Here is a 17,821-nt window from a genome sequence, read left to right as displayed (position 1 = left end):
TCAGACAAAAAGGAAATTCAAAAAGAAAAGAACTTCCTGTGGATGATAACAACAGCTGATAAGTACTGGAAGGATTAAGATTTTTTAATAGAAGTAATTTACAAATTTGTTTGACTTTCTGGCATGGTTTTGGTATGGTTTTCAGCAGCTCTGTGGCTTCTACATGGGTTCTAACCCTCAGGCTAAGGCTACATTGAGCCAATCAGTTCACATGTTGGCAGGAAAACTTGTGCGCTGATTGGCTGCCGCATTTAGGGTGAATGCGGCCAAGAGCCCAGGTGTTTTCACCCTAAGACTTTTTATAGTACTGCTGATCAGATAACAACTGCTGCCCACAAGATTGCATAGAAGATTGTTGGGAAGATAAATAAAAAACATAACATTCTTAACAGTTTTAACTTGGACTAGACAGTCTAAGACTGCGTCAAAGTTTCAACAGTGTCTCAGACGGAATGAAAATCTGGCCCATTTTTTATCTAAGTTTTAGGCCACATTGGATTTGAGGTCTAGTAAAATCAGTAAATCCATTACAGACTTATAGCAAGATACGTTAAAAGTAATCAGGATGGATAGAAACAAACATGTTTTGTCCTGCAATCTCCTTAAAGGGGTACTCCGCCCTAGACATCTTATCTCTTATCTAAAGGATAGGGGATAAGATGTCTGATTGCGAGGGTCGAGCCGCTGGGGACCCCTGCGATCTCCCTGCTGCACCCGGCGTTCGTTTAGAGCTTCGGTTGCAGCTCCACCGGCTCGTGACGTCATGCCTCCCCGCATCGCCAGTCATCTGGCACGTAGTAAAGTTCGCTCTGGTGCACCGGATGTCTGGGGTGCCGCAGCCGAGATCGGGGGGTCTCCAGCAGCACAACCTAGCGATCAGATGTCTAGGGGCGGAGTACCCCTTTAAACCAAACATATTGGTATCTGTTCATCCTGACTAATTTTAAGGTAACCTGCTTTATGTCTGTAACAGACTCTATGGATTTTACTGGACCTCAATAAAGAATTGCTACCTTTATGATAACACTGTAGTGCTGGTCCTTCTATGTTATTTATCTGTTTCCAGTGGGCTTTGGGACTGTGCACTGTGTGGTGAGTGAGCTGATTACTTTTTTTTCCCTCTGCAATACCCTTTTAATTGACTCACTTTGAAGCCAAAAAAGTAGTGCATTTTTGGTGCATATCAGCTATGCCTTTTATGTTGAAGTCCCATCCACTTTTCACTCAACCATGCCCACTATCGAGTGTGGCGCAATTATCAGTACTTTTTGTCTAATTTGTTTTCACACTCTGGCTAATTATGTGTACCGGTTTTGTGGCAAACTGTGCCAAAATTCTGGTTTGCACAGTTTTATTTATCTCCCACTGTATTTCTTGATGAAAGTCAATCAGTAGTGCAACAAAAAGTCTCAGTGTAGCCTAAAGATTAACGTTACCCTGGGAAGCATATAAAGTATCAACATTTGTCTTTTTCTTACAGATCACGGTCCTGTCAGTAGACATTTACATCATCATTTATCATTATCGAAGGAAGCTCTCATGGGACTGCAGAATGCTGAGGTAATTCCTAACAAGTAGCTTAAAGAGATTTACCAGGTTTTTTTTAAGTTGCAAAAGGGCCCTAAACATGTTAAAATAACAAATCAACAGTTATTAACCTCTCTGATCCCCAGTTTGGGCTCCAGTCGGCATCCCTGTCTTCATTTAGGAGTGATGCCCACTACTAAAGGGGCATCGGGGTGCTGACCGTGTGGTCGATCAGTGCGGGATCAGAGAGGTAAGTAACTGTTGCTTGTTGATTAATTGGGCACTGTCACCAACTTTATTTTTTGATATGTTGTAGTACTTATGTACTACAACATATCTCTAATATACCGGTTTTTAAATGTAAATTAAACCTTTTTAATGAAAAAAATAATAATAAAAGTATTATTATTTTTTTCATTAAAAAGGTTTAATTTACATTTAAAAACCGGCCACTGAAAAAGGACTGATTAGTCCTTTTTCAGTTAGGCTGCACTCGCTCCCTGACTGTCAATCAGGGGGGGGGGGGGACGGGTTAGAGCCATAGCGGGGAGGGGGGGGGGGGGGTTTCGGGGGTGGAACGGGCTAGCAAAAAAAAAAATAGGATGGTGGGAGCTACCCTTTAAACACGTTTGTGGCCCTTTTCCAACTTTAGTTTTTTTTAAATCTGGAAAACCCCTTTAACTTTAGTGTTGTCAGGATAGTATACTAGAGCTATATCTAAATGTCTCTAAATTGCAGACATAGCCTGAAATGGGTGCAGCTAACCATCCTACAGTGATTATAACTTCTACAAATATGGAGAACTTTATGGAGAACTTTAAACACAACGATTTTTGGAAATACTGCAGTTTTTCATTCAGTTTATCAAGCCAAAATCAAAACTGAGTTCAAACGGAATTGGAAATATAAAGAAAGACCTTGTACATTCCTGCTGGATTTACTTTTGGCTTTGGCTCAAAAACCTCCTCAAAAATGTTGTATGTGAACCTCGCCATGAAGGGATTTTTCAGAATTTTACATTAATGACCATTGCAGTTAAGGCACAGCAACACATGTGGCTATACAGGTTTTCCTGCTCATCTTATTCAAGTGAACCCACCTGAGATGCAGAGCAGACAAAGGCACAGGTGAATGGAAGTCACTGTGCTGGTTTTCCAGTGAATGGGGCACAACTCTCCAGCAAGAGCTGATGCCTCTTCATTTTGCTCATTGGTTGGGGTCCCAATGATCACTTCTAGATGGCCTTATGTCAATAGAAAAATTAAAGAGGAACTGCCAGAAGCTTTATATTGAATCCCATTGTTTGCATTTTTAAAATGTAAAATGTTTTTTTGAATATTACACTTTATTTCCTGTCCTAGTACTCTAGTGGCACACTTGATCCCCAACCAATCACTTACTTCTCATGCTTTTTTCCTATTAGAAATATGCTGTAGCCTTTAAAGGACATATTTCTCTATCGGCTCCATTGGGGGACACAGACCATGGGTATATGCTGTTGTTGCTAGGAGACTTGACACTATGGAAACCAAAAAGTCGGCTCCTCCCAGCAAGATATACCCGCCTACAGAGCCTGAGGTAATCAGTTTTAGCTTAGTGTCGCAGGAGATGGACACTGGTCTGGGGTTCTCCCCAGACTTGGTCTAACTTTTTTCAGATAGGGACGTTTAGTTTCTTATTTCCTTTTATTTTCCTGTTTTCAGGTGGGAACTCAGGAACATAGCGTTCACTCTTTCCCCATTTGCGATTGAGGGGGCACAGACATCGTGGATGTACTGTCAACCCCCTCTCGCCAACGGCCAGTGCCTGGGGTTGTACCTCATGGGTCCGAGTCCCCCACTTTTCCCTGCTCGTCTCGCTTTTCAAGCCCGGCATGATGCAGGTGACTAAAAGCTGGCTGAAGGCTTCATCAGGAAGTCTTCATTAGGTAAGTTCTTCTGACTAAGGTGAGTATATTTCCCCCTTTTTTCTTAGGTACTGGACTCTCAACAGCTGGAGACACCCTTTTCTCTAAAAGGGTTTATGGGACGGGCTTGGAGGAGTTCTTCCCTCCCTTTTTACTCTATGGGGGAAAGTTTTTATTGGGGTTTGAGCAGTGGCATTTATATATTGCGGGCATGTGTGTGTTTGGTGCACAGTATGTATGAGGCGGCTGTCCTCTGAAGCCGCGGCGTATCTGTTCGGCGCTCCGTTCCCCCGAGGCGCACATGCGTTCACAAGGTGCGCTCAGGGCCGGGAGCAGGCGCCATCATTATCTGGGTTATTATTTATTCGGCGGCCCGGTGCGCGTTAAGCTCCGCCCACCCTGAGTCGCCGAAGCTTTTCAGGATGGCGCGAATCCCCTCCAGTCAGCGCTGTGCGTGCGCAGGGGGTTTGCAGAGCCAATCAAAGTGTCCTTGTAATTGACACGCCCCCTCTGGCCATTGGTCCAGCGTTTTCTCTCTCTCTCTCCCTCTCTCTGCTCACAGCAGCAGTCTGAGGGACCCAGACCAGGGTGAGACTGTTCCTTTTTATTACTATGTCCGTGCCCAGAACTGTTCCTTCCTCTGAACAGATAGCTAGGTCCTTAGTTACTTATTACACCTGTAATAGCTGTAACACAAAATTGTCTGGTTCTGCTGAACCTACTTGTTCTGCCTGCACCACTGCTCCCCCAGACCCCCCGGCTATTACTACCCGGGATGTTCTACAGACCCGGTGGGTTCGGCCTTCCATCCAGCCTGGGTTTCTTCCCTTTCACAGTCTATATCTGACTTGGCGCAGGTCTCCCGTTCTGTGGTGACTGCCTTGGAGAGGTCCTCCGTCGGCCCTCAGGGGGGACTCGCTCCCCTTCTCCCTACGCTTCTTGCAAGCGTAATAGGGGTGTTTCCTCTGAATCATCCCCGGGGTCTTCGGACAGGTACGGGCGTTCCCATCATTGGCCTCGCCCCGCTACCTCAGCTTATCATAAGCGTCCCTCTTCCAGAGGACGCTCCCGCAGTCACTGCTCTGGCTCTCCAGAGCCGCGTACCGGGTCAGTCTCTTCCTCATCTAGGGCCGCCTCAACGTGTTCCAATTCACCTGGAGAGCTTGTGGATGAGGTTTGCCAATCGGCATCCGTCTCAGAGGACAGCTCGGATTCTGCCGACACAGTGAACTCATTGGTTTCGGCCATAAGAGACACCTTTCATCTAGAGGACCCAGGAACTTCGGACGTGGCTCCAGAAGTTGCCTTTCATCGTGGCCGACCTCTTCCAGGGCTGCCTCACCTCGTTCTCTTTCACCTGGAGAACTTGTGGATGAGGTTTCTGATTCGGCCTCCGACTCAGAGGGCTTCATGGATATGCCTGATGTGGTGTACTCATTGGTTTCGGCCATAAGAGACACCTTCCAGCTAAAGGACCCAGGAACTTCGGACGAGTCTCCAGAAGTCTCCTTTCTTCGTGCCCGACCGGCACCCAAGACTTTCAGCTCTCTCGCTGAATTTGACACCCTGCTGGAATCCGCCTGAAGGCACCCTAACTAAAAGTTTCAGAAAACGAAGAAGGTTCAAGTGCGGTATCCTTTCGCAAAGGACCTCATTGTTTGGTGGACCTCCTCTCCAACTGTGGATCTGCTGGTCTCCCGCCTCTTTTGCCTTTGAGACAGCAGGTTCTTCCTTTCTTCCTGCTTTTGCTTCTGCCTGGGTGTCAGATGCCCTTTCAATATGGTCTCCCAATTCCACCAGGGTAGTATTCAGGATCCCTCCAGGGGATTTATCTAGTCTAGCTCTCCGAGGCTCCTATGCCAGAGATTTTCTGTGTTTTTGCCTCAGGGTTTGCCTCTGCCATAGGCTACCTGGTAGCCCTCCTCCCCTCCATGTGGCTTATAGCCTGGAATGCGGACACAACCTTCAAGAAGTGAGGCGACGGACAGAAAGAGTTCCTTATACCTTACATCGAAAGTCCTCCTCCTTTCGGTCCTGCGGACCTTTGGTACCAACAAGGGTCCAGCCAGGCGCCTTCACGGGGAGAGGGCTCCCTCCTTCCTGACCCGTCCATCCCGGAGGTCGGCTAACCGTTCCGGCTGTTTGGCAGCCCCAGCAGGCACCGTACCCCCACCTGCTGACTTTTCTCGGGTGATTGGTCGTCTTACTCTTCCGGGATGCCTGGACACGTACTTTCCGGTTTCCTGGGTCAGGGATGTTGTAGCCAACGGATACAGGGTCGAATTTGCCTCCCTTCCATGGGACTGCTTTTTTCTTCCCGGACCCCCCGGTTCTCCTCTCTAGCGGAGGCATTTTGGGGCGCGTTCCAGTTCCTTTTCATCCAGGGAGTAATCGTCCCTGTTCCTTCAGGGGAACGTTTTCAAGGTTTTTTATTCCAACCTCTTTGTGGTCCCCAAGACGGGCGTTGCAGGTGGCCCAATCTTGGTTCTCGAGCATCTCCATCAGCATCTTCTGCTTCCCATTCCGAATTAAGTCTCTCCGTTCGGTGCTGGAGTCCATGGTTCAAGGGAAGTTTTTCTTCCCTCGGTGGACATCAAGGATGCCTGCCTCCACATTCCAATATTTCCCGGTCATCAGCGGTACTTCCGCTTTACAGTTCCGGACAGCCATTTTCTATTGTGGCTCTCCCTTTCGGTCTGACCACTACTCCGCGGGTCCTTACCAAGGACCTGACGCCTGTGATAGCCCTGTTACGGACAAGAGTTGTTTCAGTGATTCCTTTCTTGGACGACCTCCTGATCAGAGCTCCAACCAGGGCTCAGACTCTGGGGAGTCTTAGTCTCAACCTCCAACCCTTGTTTTCTTTTCGGTTGGATGGTTAATCGTGACAAGTTCAACCTCTCCCCTGGGGCTCCAGTGCGACGTGGCCTCTGCCCGCATTCGTCTGACTCACTTGTCAGGAGTCAGATAACTTCGGCATCCTGCTCCAGTTTCCATTCGCTTTTGCATACTATCCTGGGTTGGTTGCTGGCGGCCGTGGAGGCCGTGCCATTCGCCCAGTTTCATCACCGACCTCTTCAACTGGGGATTCTGTTCCGGTAGGACAGGTCCCCTTTGTCTCTCGTCTGCAAGATCGTTCTCTCTCGACAGTCTTGTCGGTCACTTCTATGTTGGCTTCGTTTCCCCCTGCATTTCGGGGGCGCTCCTTCCTGCCGATTTGTTGGACTGGGGAGGTGTTTTCAAGGACCGACCAGTTTGGGGCCTTGGTCCCCCCAGAAGCCCTTCTCCCCATCAACATGCTGGGAACTAGGGCAATTCGATCTTTGCTTGCTTCTTCGGGAAATTCCCTTCTGGGCGGAACTCAAGTTTCCGACCATCTCAGCGATCTTCATTCCGGACATACTCAACTGGTAGGTGGTCTGTCTCAGCTGGTCCTCAGCCGTCCAAGGCGAGTGGTCCCTACATCCGGAGGTGTTTGCAGTGACCTGCAACCTCTAGGGCGCTCCAGGCATGGACCTCTACTCGTCCCGCCACAACTGCCGCGTTCCTCTCTCCTGGTCGGGCTTTTCCCTACCTTATCTGTTTCTTAGTTGGGCCTGGCCCTACCTTATCTGATTCCTCTCATTCCAGAGTACTGAGGAAACTCATAGCAGAGGACGTTCCCGCCATTCTCGTGGCCCAGACTGGCTCTGGCGGGCGTGGTACGTCGTCGCGGTCAGGCTCCTAACGACTTACCGCTGTGCCTTCCCTCTCGCCCAGACCTCCTATCTTAGGTCCCCTGTGCCACCCCTTTTTACCGTCTCGGCTTTTGACGGAGTGGAGGTTGAGACCGCGGTTTCTCTTCCCAAGTGGTTCGCACCATGCTGAGGGCTCGCAAGATTTACCACCATACCTGGCGGTCTTATTTTCATTGGTGTGAAAATTCCCCCTTCTGGGTTTTGGCTCATTCCACCCGTTTTTCGGGGCATCCTGGGCCTTTCACTTCGTGACTTTGGCCTCGCAGTTCTGTACAGCGGCCACGTGGCCGTCTTTGCTCTCTTTCACAAGGTTCTACCAGATTCATACTTTTGCATCAGCTGATGCTACTCTGGGCAGTAAGGCGTTGCAGGCGGCGGTGGTCCAGCCGTTCACCTGACTGATTCCTTACCCACCTAAGGGACAGCTTTGGTACGTCCCAAGGTCTGTGTCCCCCAATGGAGCCGATAGAGAAAAAGTGATTTTTGTCTTACTGTAAAATCCTTTTCTCGGAGGATCCATTGGGGGACACAGCTCCCGCCCTTTCTTTGGTGTTCCTGTGTTTGGTTACCTGTCCGAGGATGTGCTCAGTTATTTTTTGTTCTGGTTGCCTCGGACTGGTCTTGGTTCTCTAGCTCTCGGTCATCTCCTACTGCTTGGTGAATAAACTGATTACCTCAGGCTCTGTAGGCGGGTATATCCTGCTGGGAGCAGCCGACTTTTTGGTTTCCATAGTGTCAAGTCTTCTAGCAACAACAGCATATACCCAAGGTCTGTGTCCCCCAATGGATCCTCCGAGAAAAGGATTTTATGGTAAGACAAAAATCACTTTATCCTGCGCATAGGGGATAAGTTTTAGATCGCGGGGGTGCGATTGCTGGGACCCCCCAGCAATCTCTTGTATGGGGCCCCGGCTCTCCCATGGTACGCAGTGTCACGACCCCCTCCCGAAGCGGGGGCCCCCTCCATATATCTCTATGGGAGAGCCGAAGATAGCTGATAGAGATATATGGAGGGGGCGTGGCGGCCCCTGCTTCATTACCAGGGAGAGCCGGGTCCCTGCGTTCGGACCCCATGCGATCTAAAACTTATCCCCTATCCTGGGGATCAGAGATACGTTTTTCGGCATGAGACTTCTCCTTTAAGTTTAAGGCTACACACAGGTCGCAAGACCAAAGATCATTATGTCATGCTGTGTTATTAATTGCAGCTAATGAAATTAAATGGAATTGCGTTGGAACCCAAAAGTGCCCAGGACTGAGACTCAACAAGCGCTAAAGATCCATCCAATATGGACCTCTGGTCTCGGCCACTTGCAGGTCACAACATGGCCCAATTTACTCTCATTAGCTGTGATGTACCAGCGTGACACGGGAATCTTTGGCTCAACAACCTGTGTTGTAGCCAGAGTCACCGTTAAGCCTCAGCAATGGGATGTGGATTGAATACAATAATGGCTTAGGACGCTTATGTGTGAGATGATTTTTTACTAGTGTAGTAATTGACTGAAAGTGAACACTGCTTGCAAAGATTGATTCATGTTCTATTTTATTGACAGGTTGAAGGACGCACTGTTGTACTGAAGAGACCAGCAACAAAGCAACATACTAAAGAAGCTTTGTGGGTTGAAAGTATTATTGCCCTGCAATCAGTACAATGATTGTGCTATAAGATCATAATTGTAATTTCTATTTTTGTTTAGATTTCTCCAGCATATGCATAAAGAGCAGGAGCATTCCCTTCTACCAGATAGAAGTGGATTCAAGTCCTTGGATAATGCGTGTGAAAGGCTTTTTCCCTACCATGTATTTCAAGGATCACTGCCTAGTGAAGAAGATTTACACCAAGGTAGTTTGTTACAAGACTTTTCTATGGATATTTAGTTAATAAACATTTGTCACAAGGATCATCAACATAAAATTAGAGCATCCACAGCAGTGTTTTCAAACCAGGGTGCTTCCAGCTATTGCAAAACTACAACTCCCAGCATGCCCGCTGGAGCCACACTGGTTGGGAAACACTGGTCTTTAGGTTGACCTGAAGCATTTCGATAGGTGCCTCCTATGTGGAAATTGTGGCCTGTTGTAGATTTACAAATGTTCAGAAAGTTCTATACAGTGTATGGAATTTTTGAGCTGCATTTTTGCCATGGAATGCAGGTTTTGCACTGCAAAAGATCCACAAGCAAGAGTTTTCTGCCAATTCTGGGAATGTCACTTTAGATATGATGTAAGGGCTTAATTGATATATTCAGCTCATTTTCAATAAGATTAGGCTATTGGGTTTTAGCCAGTAGTATGATCTCTGCTTAGTCATGGTGCCATATGTTTTCAAGCTAGGGAGTGGTGAGTTGATTTTAGTCATAATTCAGCTTTACATGTGGTTTTATTTTGTATTTTGTACTGTCCATAGTTTATTACGTTTATACTTTTTTAATACAGTGGACAATGAATTTGAGACTGCAGCTACACATCTTTTGAAGAAGACCCAGGCAATGCTCAACAAGTACCGCTTGCTGCTACTGGATGATGCAATGGTGTGTAATGTAAATACAATCCATATAAAAGTGATTATTATGTTCTTTACTATAGTCTCTTAAACCACATCATTCAGCATGTACACATGAATATGTTTGTTTTTGTTTTTTTCCAAAGAAGGTGAGCTGTAGAACACATATAAAGTGCAAAAAGGGGTATTTCACTAGTTTGTAAGATCGTTACTGCTTCTTCCTTTGACGCTTACTCTGCTTTGCTGTTTTATTGAACTTTAATAACAAATTACATTTTTATCTTGGAGCTGATGATTGCCACTGTTTTTCCTTTTTTTTTCTGCACTTTGGTTTAAATGTTGGACTTTTGGTTGTTTCAGCAAAGCACCACCACTTGCTCCAGTTTTCCTCTGCACCTGATACACAGATTATTTTGTAAGCAACATGCTATAGTGAGAACTGATCACCTCCTTGCTATTTTTGCACAATCTGAATGTAATACTCAATACATTTTTTTACATATGGCCTTACCCTAAAGGTGCCCATACATCTCATACTAAAGTCAGCTGAACCCTTCGCTGTTGGGGGGATCAGCCAACAGTATAAGATAAATGGCGACCTTCTGACTGTTCAAAACAGATGATGTCGGTGGAGGAAGGCTCAGGCGTGCTGAATTTCTGCCCGGCCGTTTGTTCAGGCAAGGATAAGCCAGCGCCAGAGCTGTCTACCAGTGGTTTTCCCTTTTCCTATAGGGAACACGGGAATGTTTGGCTGCAGGTTAAGAGTACAGTAAAGGCAGGGTCACACAGAGCGCATCCGCAGCATATTTTTCAATGCGGATGCACCGACGGCAGTCACAAGAGGGACTGTAGAGCGAGCTCCTGGTTGCGGCCAGGTAGCTCTATGTGTCCACTTGTAGTGGCAGATTTCCTGCTGTAGAAATCCACCACTACAAGCGGACACAGATAGCTAGCCAGCCACAGCCGAGTGACGGCCGTTGGCACATCATCAGCGTGAAATACGGTGAGGATGTGCCCTGTGTGACCCTGCTCTCATGATGAGTGGTCTTTAGATGCTTAATTTTATAGGTGCCATGCAGATGCTTATCTACTGGCAAAAGTGTGTACGTTAATAGAAGAGCCACAACTCTTTGGCTGTCAGTTGTTTAATGTTTTGTAGATGGTGTTAATTGTTGTTTTTAATATCTTTACACCAAATCATGTTTCTAAACCATATTGGAAATGTGCTCTTTTAATAAATTACTGTATTGTTTGTGTTATTACTTTTTATTGCTTGTGTTATTACTTTAGAGGATTGAACCTTCTGCAGAGATGGTAATGTTAGATCGAATGTTCAACCAGGAAGAGAGAGCCATGCTCACACGGGAAAAGCGGATGGCATTGGTTGATCCGGGTGAGTTTTATACCACAAGCAACCAGAACTAGATGCAAATTTTATGTTAAATAGAAGTTAGAATAACAACAACCAGAAGAAGGATACAAGAATAAAGACACTATAAGAGAGTAAAGAGAGAGTTCTCCAGTCTTTGGCAGCATGTCTTGGCAAAAAAGGTCTACTGTATGCCTAAGGTATATTTTCCATTTACTCACAATTTTACTAAACCACCTGGACATAGAAGAGTGTAAATAGGAGTAAGGGGCTGTTCACATCACATTTGGCCTGTATTTTGGAATATCACCAAATAGGGGATTCTAACATAGACGTGGTCATAAAGCTCACAGACTTAGAACTCTGCTTGATCCGTTTTACACTGGTATGTGTTTTATTTAAGGGGCACAAAAGCACAGCCTTCTACACTTTTGTGCCCTGTAAATAAAATGTATACACCGTGTAAAAAAGACCAAACGTAGTCACATATTTGGTCATTGTTTCTATACCTTTTTAATGGTATCCTACTGTATACATGTGAACAGCCTCTAACATACAGTACACTTGCAGTGTTTAGTGGAGAGAGCAGAAAGCATTTTTATATACTTGCATGCATACTCCCAGTGGCCAAACTCAGTTGTCCCTAAAAATGGCTGACAGTACTCTGCTAGATATATTATCGTAGCAAATGTCAATTTTGTTATTTGGGAAGAGAGGTACCGTATTTTTCGTCATATAAGACGCCCCGGCATATAAGATGCACCCAATTTTAAAGGATGAAAATCTAGAAAAAAAAGTTTCTGAACCAAATACAATGTAAAGTATAGGACAGTGATCTTCAACCTGCAGACCTCCAGATGTTGCAAAACTACAACTCCCAGCATGCCCGGACAGCCGTTGGCTGTCCAGGCATGCCAGGAGTTGTAGTTTTGCAACATCACGAGGTCCGCAGGTTGAAGACCACTGGTATAGGAGGTAATACTCATGTGTCCCCGCTGCTCCGGACCCGTCACCGCTGCCCTGGATGTCGCCCTCCATCGCTGTTGCCGCGTCCCCGGGGTGTCCCCGTCGCTCCGGGACGTCTCTGCTACCCGGTATCCTCGCTCTTCGTCGCCGCCATCATGTTGCTACGCACGCCGCTCCTGTTGGATGACGGGATGGCGTGTGCGTCGACGTAATGACGACGAAGGAGAGCGCCGGTCGTGCAGGGGATCCCGGCACGGAGCAGACACCGAGGAGGCAGGTAAGGTCCCTCCCGGTCTCCTGTAAGCTGTTCGGGACGCCGCGATTTCACCGCGGCGGTCCTGAACAGCCCGACTGAGCAGCCGGGTTAGTGTCTCTTTCGCTTCAAACGCGGCGGTCAGCTTTGTGTTAATGTGTATTTGTCGTATAAGACGCACCAACTTTCCCCTCCCAGTTTTGGGGAAGAAAAAGTGCGTCTTATACGGCGAAAAATACGGTAAGTGGTAAGATTATTTCACTGTGATGACTGCCAGGGAGACCACATAGAGATAGGGGAGCAACCTCTGCGTGACCACTTGACAGAAAATTTAGTCCCATTAGAGCTAATATGAATGGCCGTGGTAGTTGTCAGGCAGCTACTGTACTCCCTTTGTCAAAAGAGGTATAACTGGAAACAACATAGAGGGGCCAAAGATTTCAAAATTACAAATCAAAATGTATATTCTCTTTCTACAGATGCCTACTTGACAGAGTTTTGTTGCATTAATAAATTTCAAGAAAGTTCTACAGATGAAAAGGTTCTTAGCAGTCAGGATATGGATGCAGATGCAGACCCTTCTTCTCCAGATGCCTGTCCGACGGTTAATGACTCTGATGAAGACAAGACAGATGTGGGTAAAGTACACGACGAGCCATTTTCAGTGCCTAAGAACAATTCACCATCACATAAACCCAATGACACTTCCAAGGATAAAGACAGCCTTAATACAGATAGTATGTTGAAGAATACAAGTCTTTTACCACAAAAGCAACTTTTCGTAAGCCTTTATAAACTGAAGCGCAAGTACACTGAATGTTCTTCTGATCCTGATGCTTCTTGTGAGACATCTGAGAAACCAGACTCTGTTGCCAACTCTTCATCGCCCATTCCTGTTTCTGACTCAAATAGGGATGCTGGTGATGTAGAACGTCCCCAGGGTAAAACGGCAGGACCTTCTCAAGATGCCGCATGTAAGCCAAGAGATGTTGCAGCAAGCCCTGGAAAACCTTTTAAAACTTCAATGCCTAGTGAGGCTGTAAAAGCGACAGTCAGAAATGTCCTGGAACTTAAACTAAGTGCAAAACACTTTAAAAGTGAAACTTCCAGCAGCGATTCAGCAGAATTACAATTTGTTAAACCATCAGCTCCGACATTGGAGGAAAACTGTGTAGATAAACCCATTTCTGAAGCTAGAGAAGGCGCAGCAGAAACAGATTTGGTTTTAGAGGCAGCTGTAAATAGTATATTGGAGTGCTAAAGGACAATTTTCACATCTTTTTCTGTGGGATGCATGCCACCAGTGACCGGAAAGCAATAGTGACTTTATTCACAAGCCAGATAGGCAGTGGCACACAGCGAGGCAGCCATTACTGAATGAACGCAAGCCTGCTTTAGACAATCAGGATGGATCTGGAAAAGCAGGTCTCATAGTAACAAGGATTTAACCTATGTTTGTTCTTTTCTTTTTTGCACATTTTCATTAAAGATGCAATCTCTATTGCAAATCTGAAGCAGCCTTATTTCTTTAGTATAAGATGAATTAGGTAAAACACTGCCACCTTTAATAGGCAGAAGCATACCAGGAATCAATACGGTAAACCACAATCCTCATGTTAAAGCGGTACTCCGGTGGAAAACATTTTTTTTTTTTTTTTTATGAACTGCTGCCAGAAAGTTAAACAGATTTGTAAATTACTTCTATTAAAAAATCTTAATCCTTTCAGTACTTTTTAGCAGCTGTATGCTACAGAGGAAAATCTTAAAGGGTACCTTTCATCAAAAAAACTTTTGATATATTATAGATTAATGTATGCAGAATAACTTTCCAATAGCATGTTATTAAAAAATATGCTTCTTTCTATTAAATTTTCCACTTTGAAAAAATGACCACTAGAGGTCTCCCTACCAGTCCTTTTTTATAGATTTCAGACTCATGCTGGAGTCCTAAATCTCAGACTGCAGCCGGGACACAGACAAACTCCCTGACAGGGAGCAGTGCTGAGTTTGTCTGTGTCCCGGCTGCAGTCTGAGATTTAGTACTCCAGCATGAGTCTGAAATCTATAAAAAAAGGACTGGTAGGGAGACCCCTAGTGGTAATTTTTTCAAAGTGGAAAATTACATAGAAAGAAGCATATTTTTTAATAACATGCTATTGGAAAGTTATTCTGCATACATTAATCTATAATATATCAAAAGTTTTTTTTGATGAAAGTTGCCCTTTAATTTTTTTGAATTTCTTTTTTGTCTTGTCCACAGTGCTCTCTGCTGACACCTGATGCCCGTATCAGGAACTGTCCAGAGCAGGAGAAAATCCTTATAGCAAACCTATGCTGCTCTGGACAGTTCCTGACACGGACAGAGGTGTCAGCAGAGAGCACTGTGAACAACACTAAAAATTCAAAAAGTAAAGCATTTCCTCTGTTGCATACAGCTGCTTAAAAGTACTAAAAGGATTAAGATTTTTTAATAGAAGTAATTTACAAATCAAAATGTTTAACTTTCTGGCACCAGTTCATTTATAAAAAATAAAAGTTTTCTACTGGAGTACCCCTTTAAGTCCTATCTTTTTTGTGTGTTTTTGCCCTTTATGCATAAACACAGTTTAGGCATTAGTTATTTTGTTCCAATATGGCCAACAAAAGTAATTTTTTAAGCATTTTCAAATAAGCTAAGTTTTTGAGAAGCTGTCTTGTGAGCAACACATTTTCTCTAAATTGTAACATATTTTCATCCTTATGTTGCATTTCCCAATTCAAGTGGATCTCTCCTTGGTTCTCCGTTATTAAAGAGCATTTGCTTTATTATGGATGTGGCATTTACCCAATCATCTTCTTAATGCCGTTGTTGTTTATTTTTATAGTTCTCATACCTTATGTTAGTGCAAATCAGCTCTTTCCTTACTAAATTATTATTGTGGGCTTGGGATTATACCAAGAACCAATGGGAGCAAGCAGAGCTGCTGTGTAAAGCATGGCGGGGGGGGGGAAGAGCTGTCGTTTTCGACATGACAGGAGGTGGATTTCCGGTTAATTTAATGTCAGAGCAGCTAAGCTAGAGTCTATGACAGTGTTTCCCAACCAGGGTGCCTCCAGGTGTTGCAAAACTACAACTCCCAGCATGCCCGGACAGCCTTTGGCTGTCCGGGCATGCTGGGAGTTGTAGTTTTGCAACACCTGGAGGCACCCTGGTTGGGAAACACCGGTCTATGACCATAGCCAAGTAGCCAACACTGAAGAACAGGTAAGCACAAAAGATGGTGACATACAATTTTAAGCCCACAACAGGACATCTGCTTTAATGTTGAAACTATGTTTTTTCTTTTTATACATGACTCCAAATAGGATTTGAGAGATTGCACCTTTAGTGAAATGTTGTACAAGTGTCCCCATTCAGATGAGAAACAATTTTGCTTTTAGAGACTCCTTGTACCACTCGACAATTTACATACAGAACAGATCATGTGTTTATCAGCTTATATGTAACGTTACGTGTGCTTCACTTATCAGTAATCTTCTTTACATGTTGAACTTTGGATGGTTTTATTGTGTGTGATGCAAGTAAGACTCGACTATGTAAGCTTTACATTGAATGTGTGTATCGGTCTTTTACAATCGACACTATACAGTGGTCCCTCAAGTTACAATATTCATTGGTTCCGGGACGACCATTGTATGTTGAAACCATTGTATGTTGAGACCATAACTCTATGGAAACCTGGTAATTGGTTCTAAAGGCACCAAAATGTCATCCAAAAATAGGAAAAAGTGAGAATTAAAGAAAAATAAGTAGATATCTAATAAAGATAAAGCAAATCCTTACATATAAAAGTAATAAAGATCTGCTGGGAGCTGTAATCACTGTCTATGTCAGTGCTTCCCAAGCAGGGAGCCTCTAGCTGTTGCAAAACTGCAACTCCCAGCATGCCCGGACAGCCAAAGGCTGTCCAGGCATGCTGGGAGTTGTAGTTTTGCAACAGCTGGGGGCACAACGCTTGGGAAGCACTGGTCTATGTAGAGGAGAGGAGCTTCTTCAGGGTCCTGTACAGAACACACAATGTCCTAAAAAAGGTAACATGGAGCCACCCTCACCTGGTGTCCAAAGGAGCAGCTAACCCTGGCCCAAAGAGTAGTACAGAAGATGTAATACCTCGCTGTACTGTAGGGGGGCGCTACCAGACACCAGTCAGTGCATGCACTTCAGTAATACAGGAGTTTTACCAGTGAATGCCCATTCTGATTGGTCAGTTCATTGACACGTTTCACAGATCTGGACTGTCCATAACATTGTATGTTGAGTCTGGTTTCAAGTTACAATGGTCCAGAAAAGACCATTGTATGTTGAAACTATTGTATGTTGAGGCCATTGTAAGTTGAGGGATCACTGTACTTAGAAAGGGAGAGGGCAGCTAAATGTTATGTTCTAGCATAACAGTTCATTATCATGCCAGGATATCACATTGCTAATTCATTCCAAACCTGGGGTCCTCTGACTATAGCTGGTCATAGATATAATAGTAGCGGTTCTACTGCAAGTTAATGTTAGTGCTTGAGGTACTAAGCACACATTGGTGTGAATGCAGAAACAATATCAATAGATAGAATAGGGATATGGACCTTCTCATGGTCTCCATAGAAGATACATGGGCTACCTCTATGGTATGTATACTCTTGGCCCTGCTTTACATCTCTCTCTGTAATAATCAATGATTGCTTTGATCAAAGCCCTTAAAAGGGTTTCCTGGGACTTTAATGGGGTATTCCAGGCAAAAACTTTTTTATATATATCAACTGGCTCCGGAAAGTTAAATAGATTTGTAAATTACTTCTATTAAAAAATCTTAATCCTTCCAATAGTTATTAGCTTCTGAAGTTTTCAGTCTAACTGCTCAATGATGATGTCACGTCCCGGGAGCTGTGCATGATGGGAAAATATCCCCATAGGAACTGCACAGCTCCCGGGACGTGAGTCATCAGAGAACAGTTAGACAGAAAACAGCAACTCAACTTCAGAAGCTAATAACTATTGGAAGGATTAAGATTTTTTAATAGAAGTAATTTACAAATCTTTCCGGAGCCAGTTGATATATAAAAAAAAGTTTTTGCCTGGAATACCCCTTTAATGTTGATGGCCTATCCATTAGATATAAGATCAATGGGGTTTATCATCCCAGACAGTTAAAGGAAAAATCGGTACGGGTTTTGCTACCATTGACTTTAATGGGTCAGCAGAAAATCCGCAGTAGAAGCAGATTTCAAGATTTTCCTTCGGACCCATTGTAGTCAATGTTAGGAAAATCTGCTGCAGATTTTTTAATCCTCCAGTGTGAATGGACCCTAAAGGTTGAGTTTAAACTAAAACTTTCACCTCGATCACCCACACTAAACCCAATACACAGGGTTATAGTGTGAGTGACCAGGAGTGCAAAGAGGGGTCACTCACCAAACTCCATCCAGTGGCTCCTGTGATATTGCCCGACAAATATCCCGTTCTCAATTCGGTTACCTGCGCACAGAAGATGGGGCCCTGATGGCTGTCCGCCCCTTGCTTCTATCT

General features: G+C 44.8%; 1 protein-coding gene across 8 annotated transcripts in view; it reads left to right on the top strand.

Annotated features, from left to right (window-relative positions):
• The window catches only part of BICRAL (BICRA like chromatin remodeling complex associated protein), a 90,494-nt gene extending 76,549 nt beyond the window's left edge, over positions 1-13,945 (top strand). For all 8 annotated transcript variants that reach the window (XM_056568182.1, XM_056568181.1, XM_056568180.1 and 5 more), the window contains 6 exons: positions 1,481-1,560; positions 8,727-8,788; positions 8,871-9,016; positions 9,610-9,704; positions 10,967-11,069; positions 12,744-13,945. In XM_056568182.1, the coding sequence (XP_056424157.1) occupies positions 1,481-1,560; positions 8,727-8,788; positions 8,871-9,016; positions 9,610-9,704; positions 10,967-11,069; positions 12,744-13,525 (1,268 nt within the window). In that variant the 3' untranslated portion in view covers positions 13,526-13,945. The remainder of the gene's footprint in view (positions 1-1,480; positions 1,561-8,726; positions 8,789-8,870; positions 9,017-9,609; positions 9,705-10,966; positions 11,070-12,743) is intronic.
• The last annotated feature ends 3,876 nt before the right edge of the window (positions 13,946-17,821 follow it).

The sequence above is a fragment of the Hyla sarda genome, chromosome 3 (genome assembly GCF_029499605.1).
Source record: "Hyla sarda isolate aHylSar1 chromosome 3, aHylSar1.hap1, whole genome shotgun sequence".
NCBI classification, from domain to species: Eukaryota; Metazoa; Chordata; class Amphibia; order Anura; family Hylidae; genus Hyla; species Hyla sarda.
The sequence above is the reverse complement of the archived record's forward strand: the minus strand, read 5'-3'. Positions and strand labels throughout refer to the sequence as shown.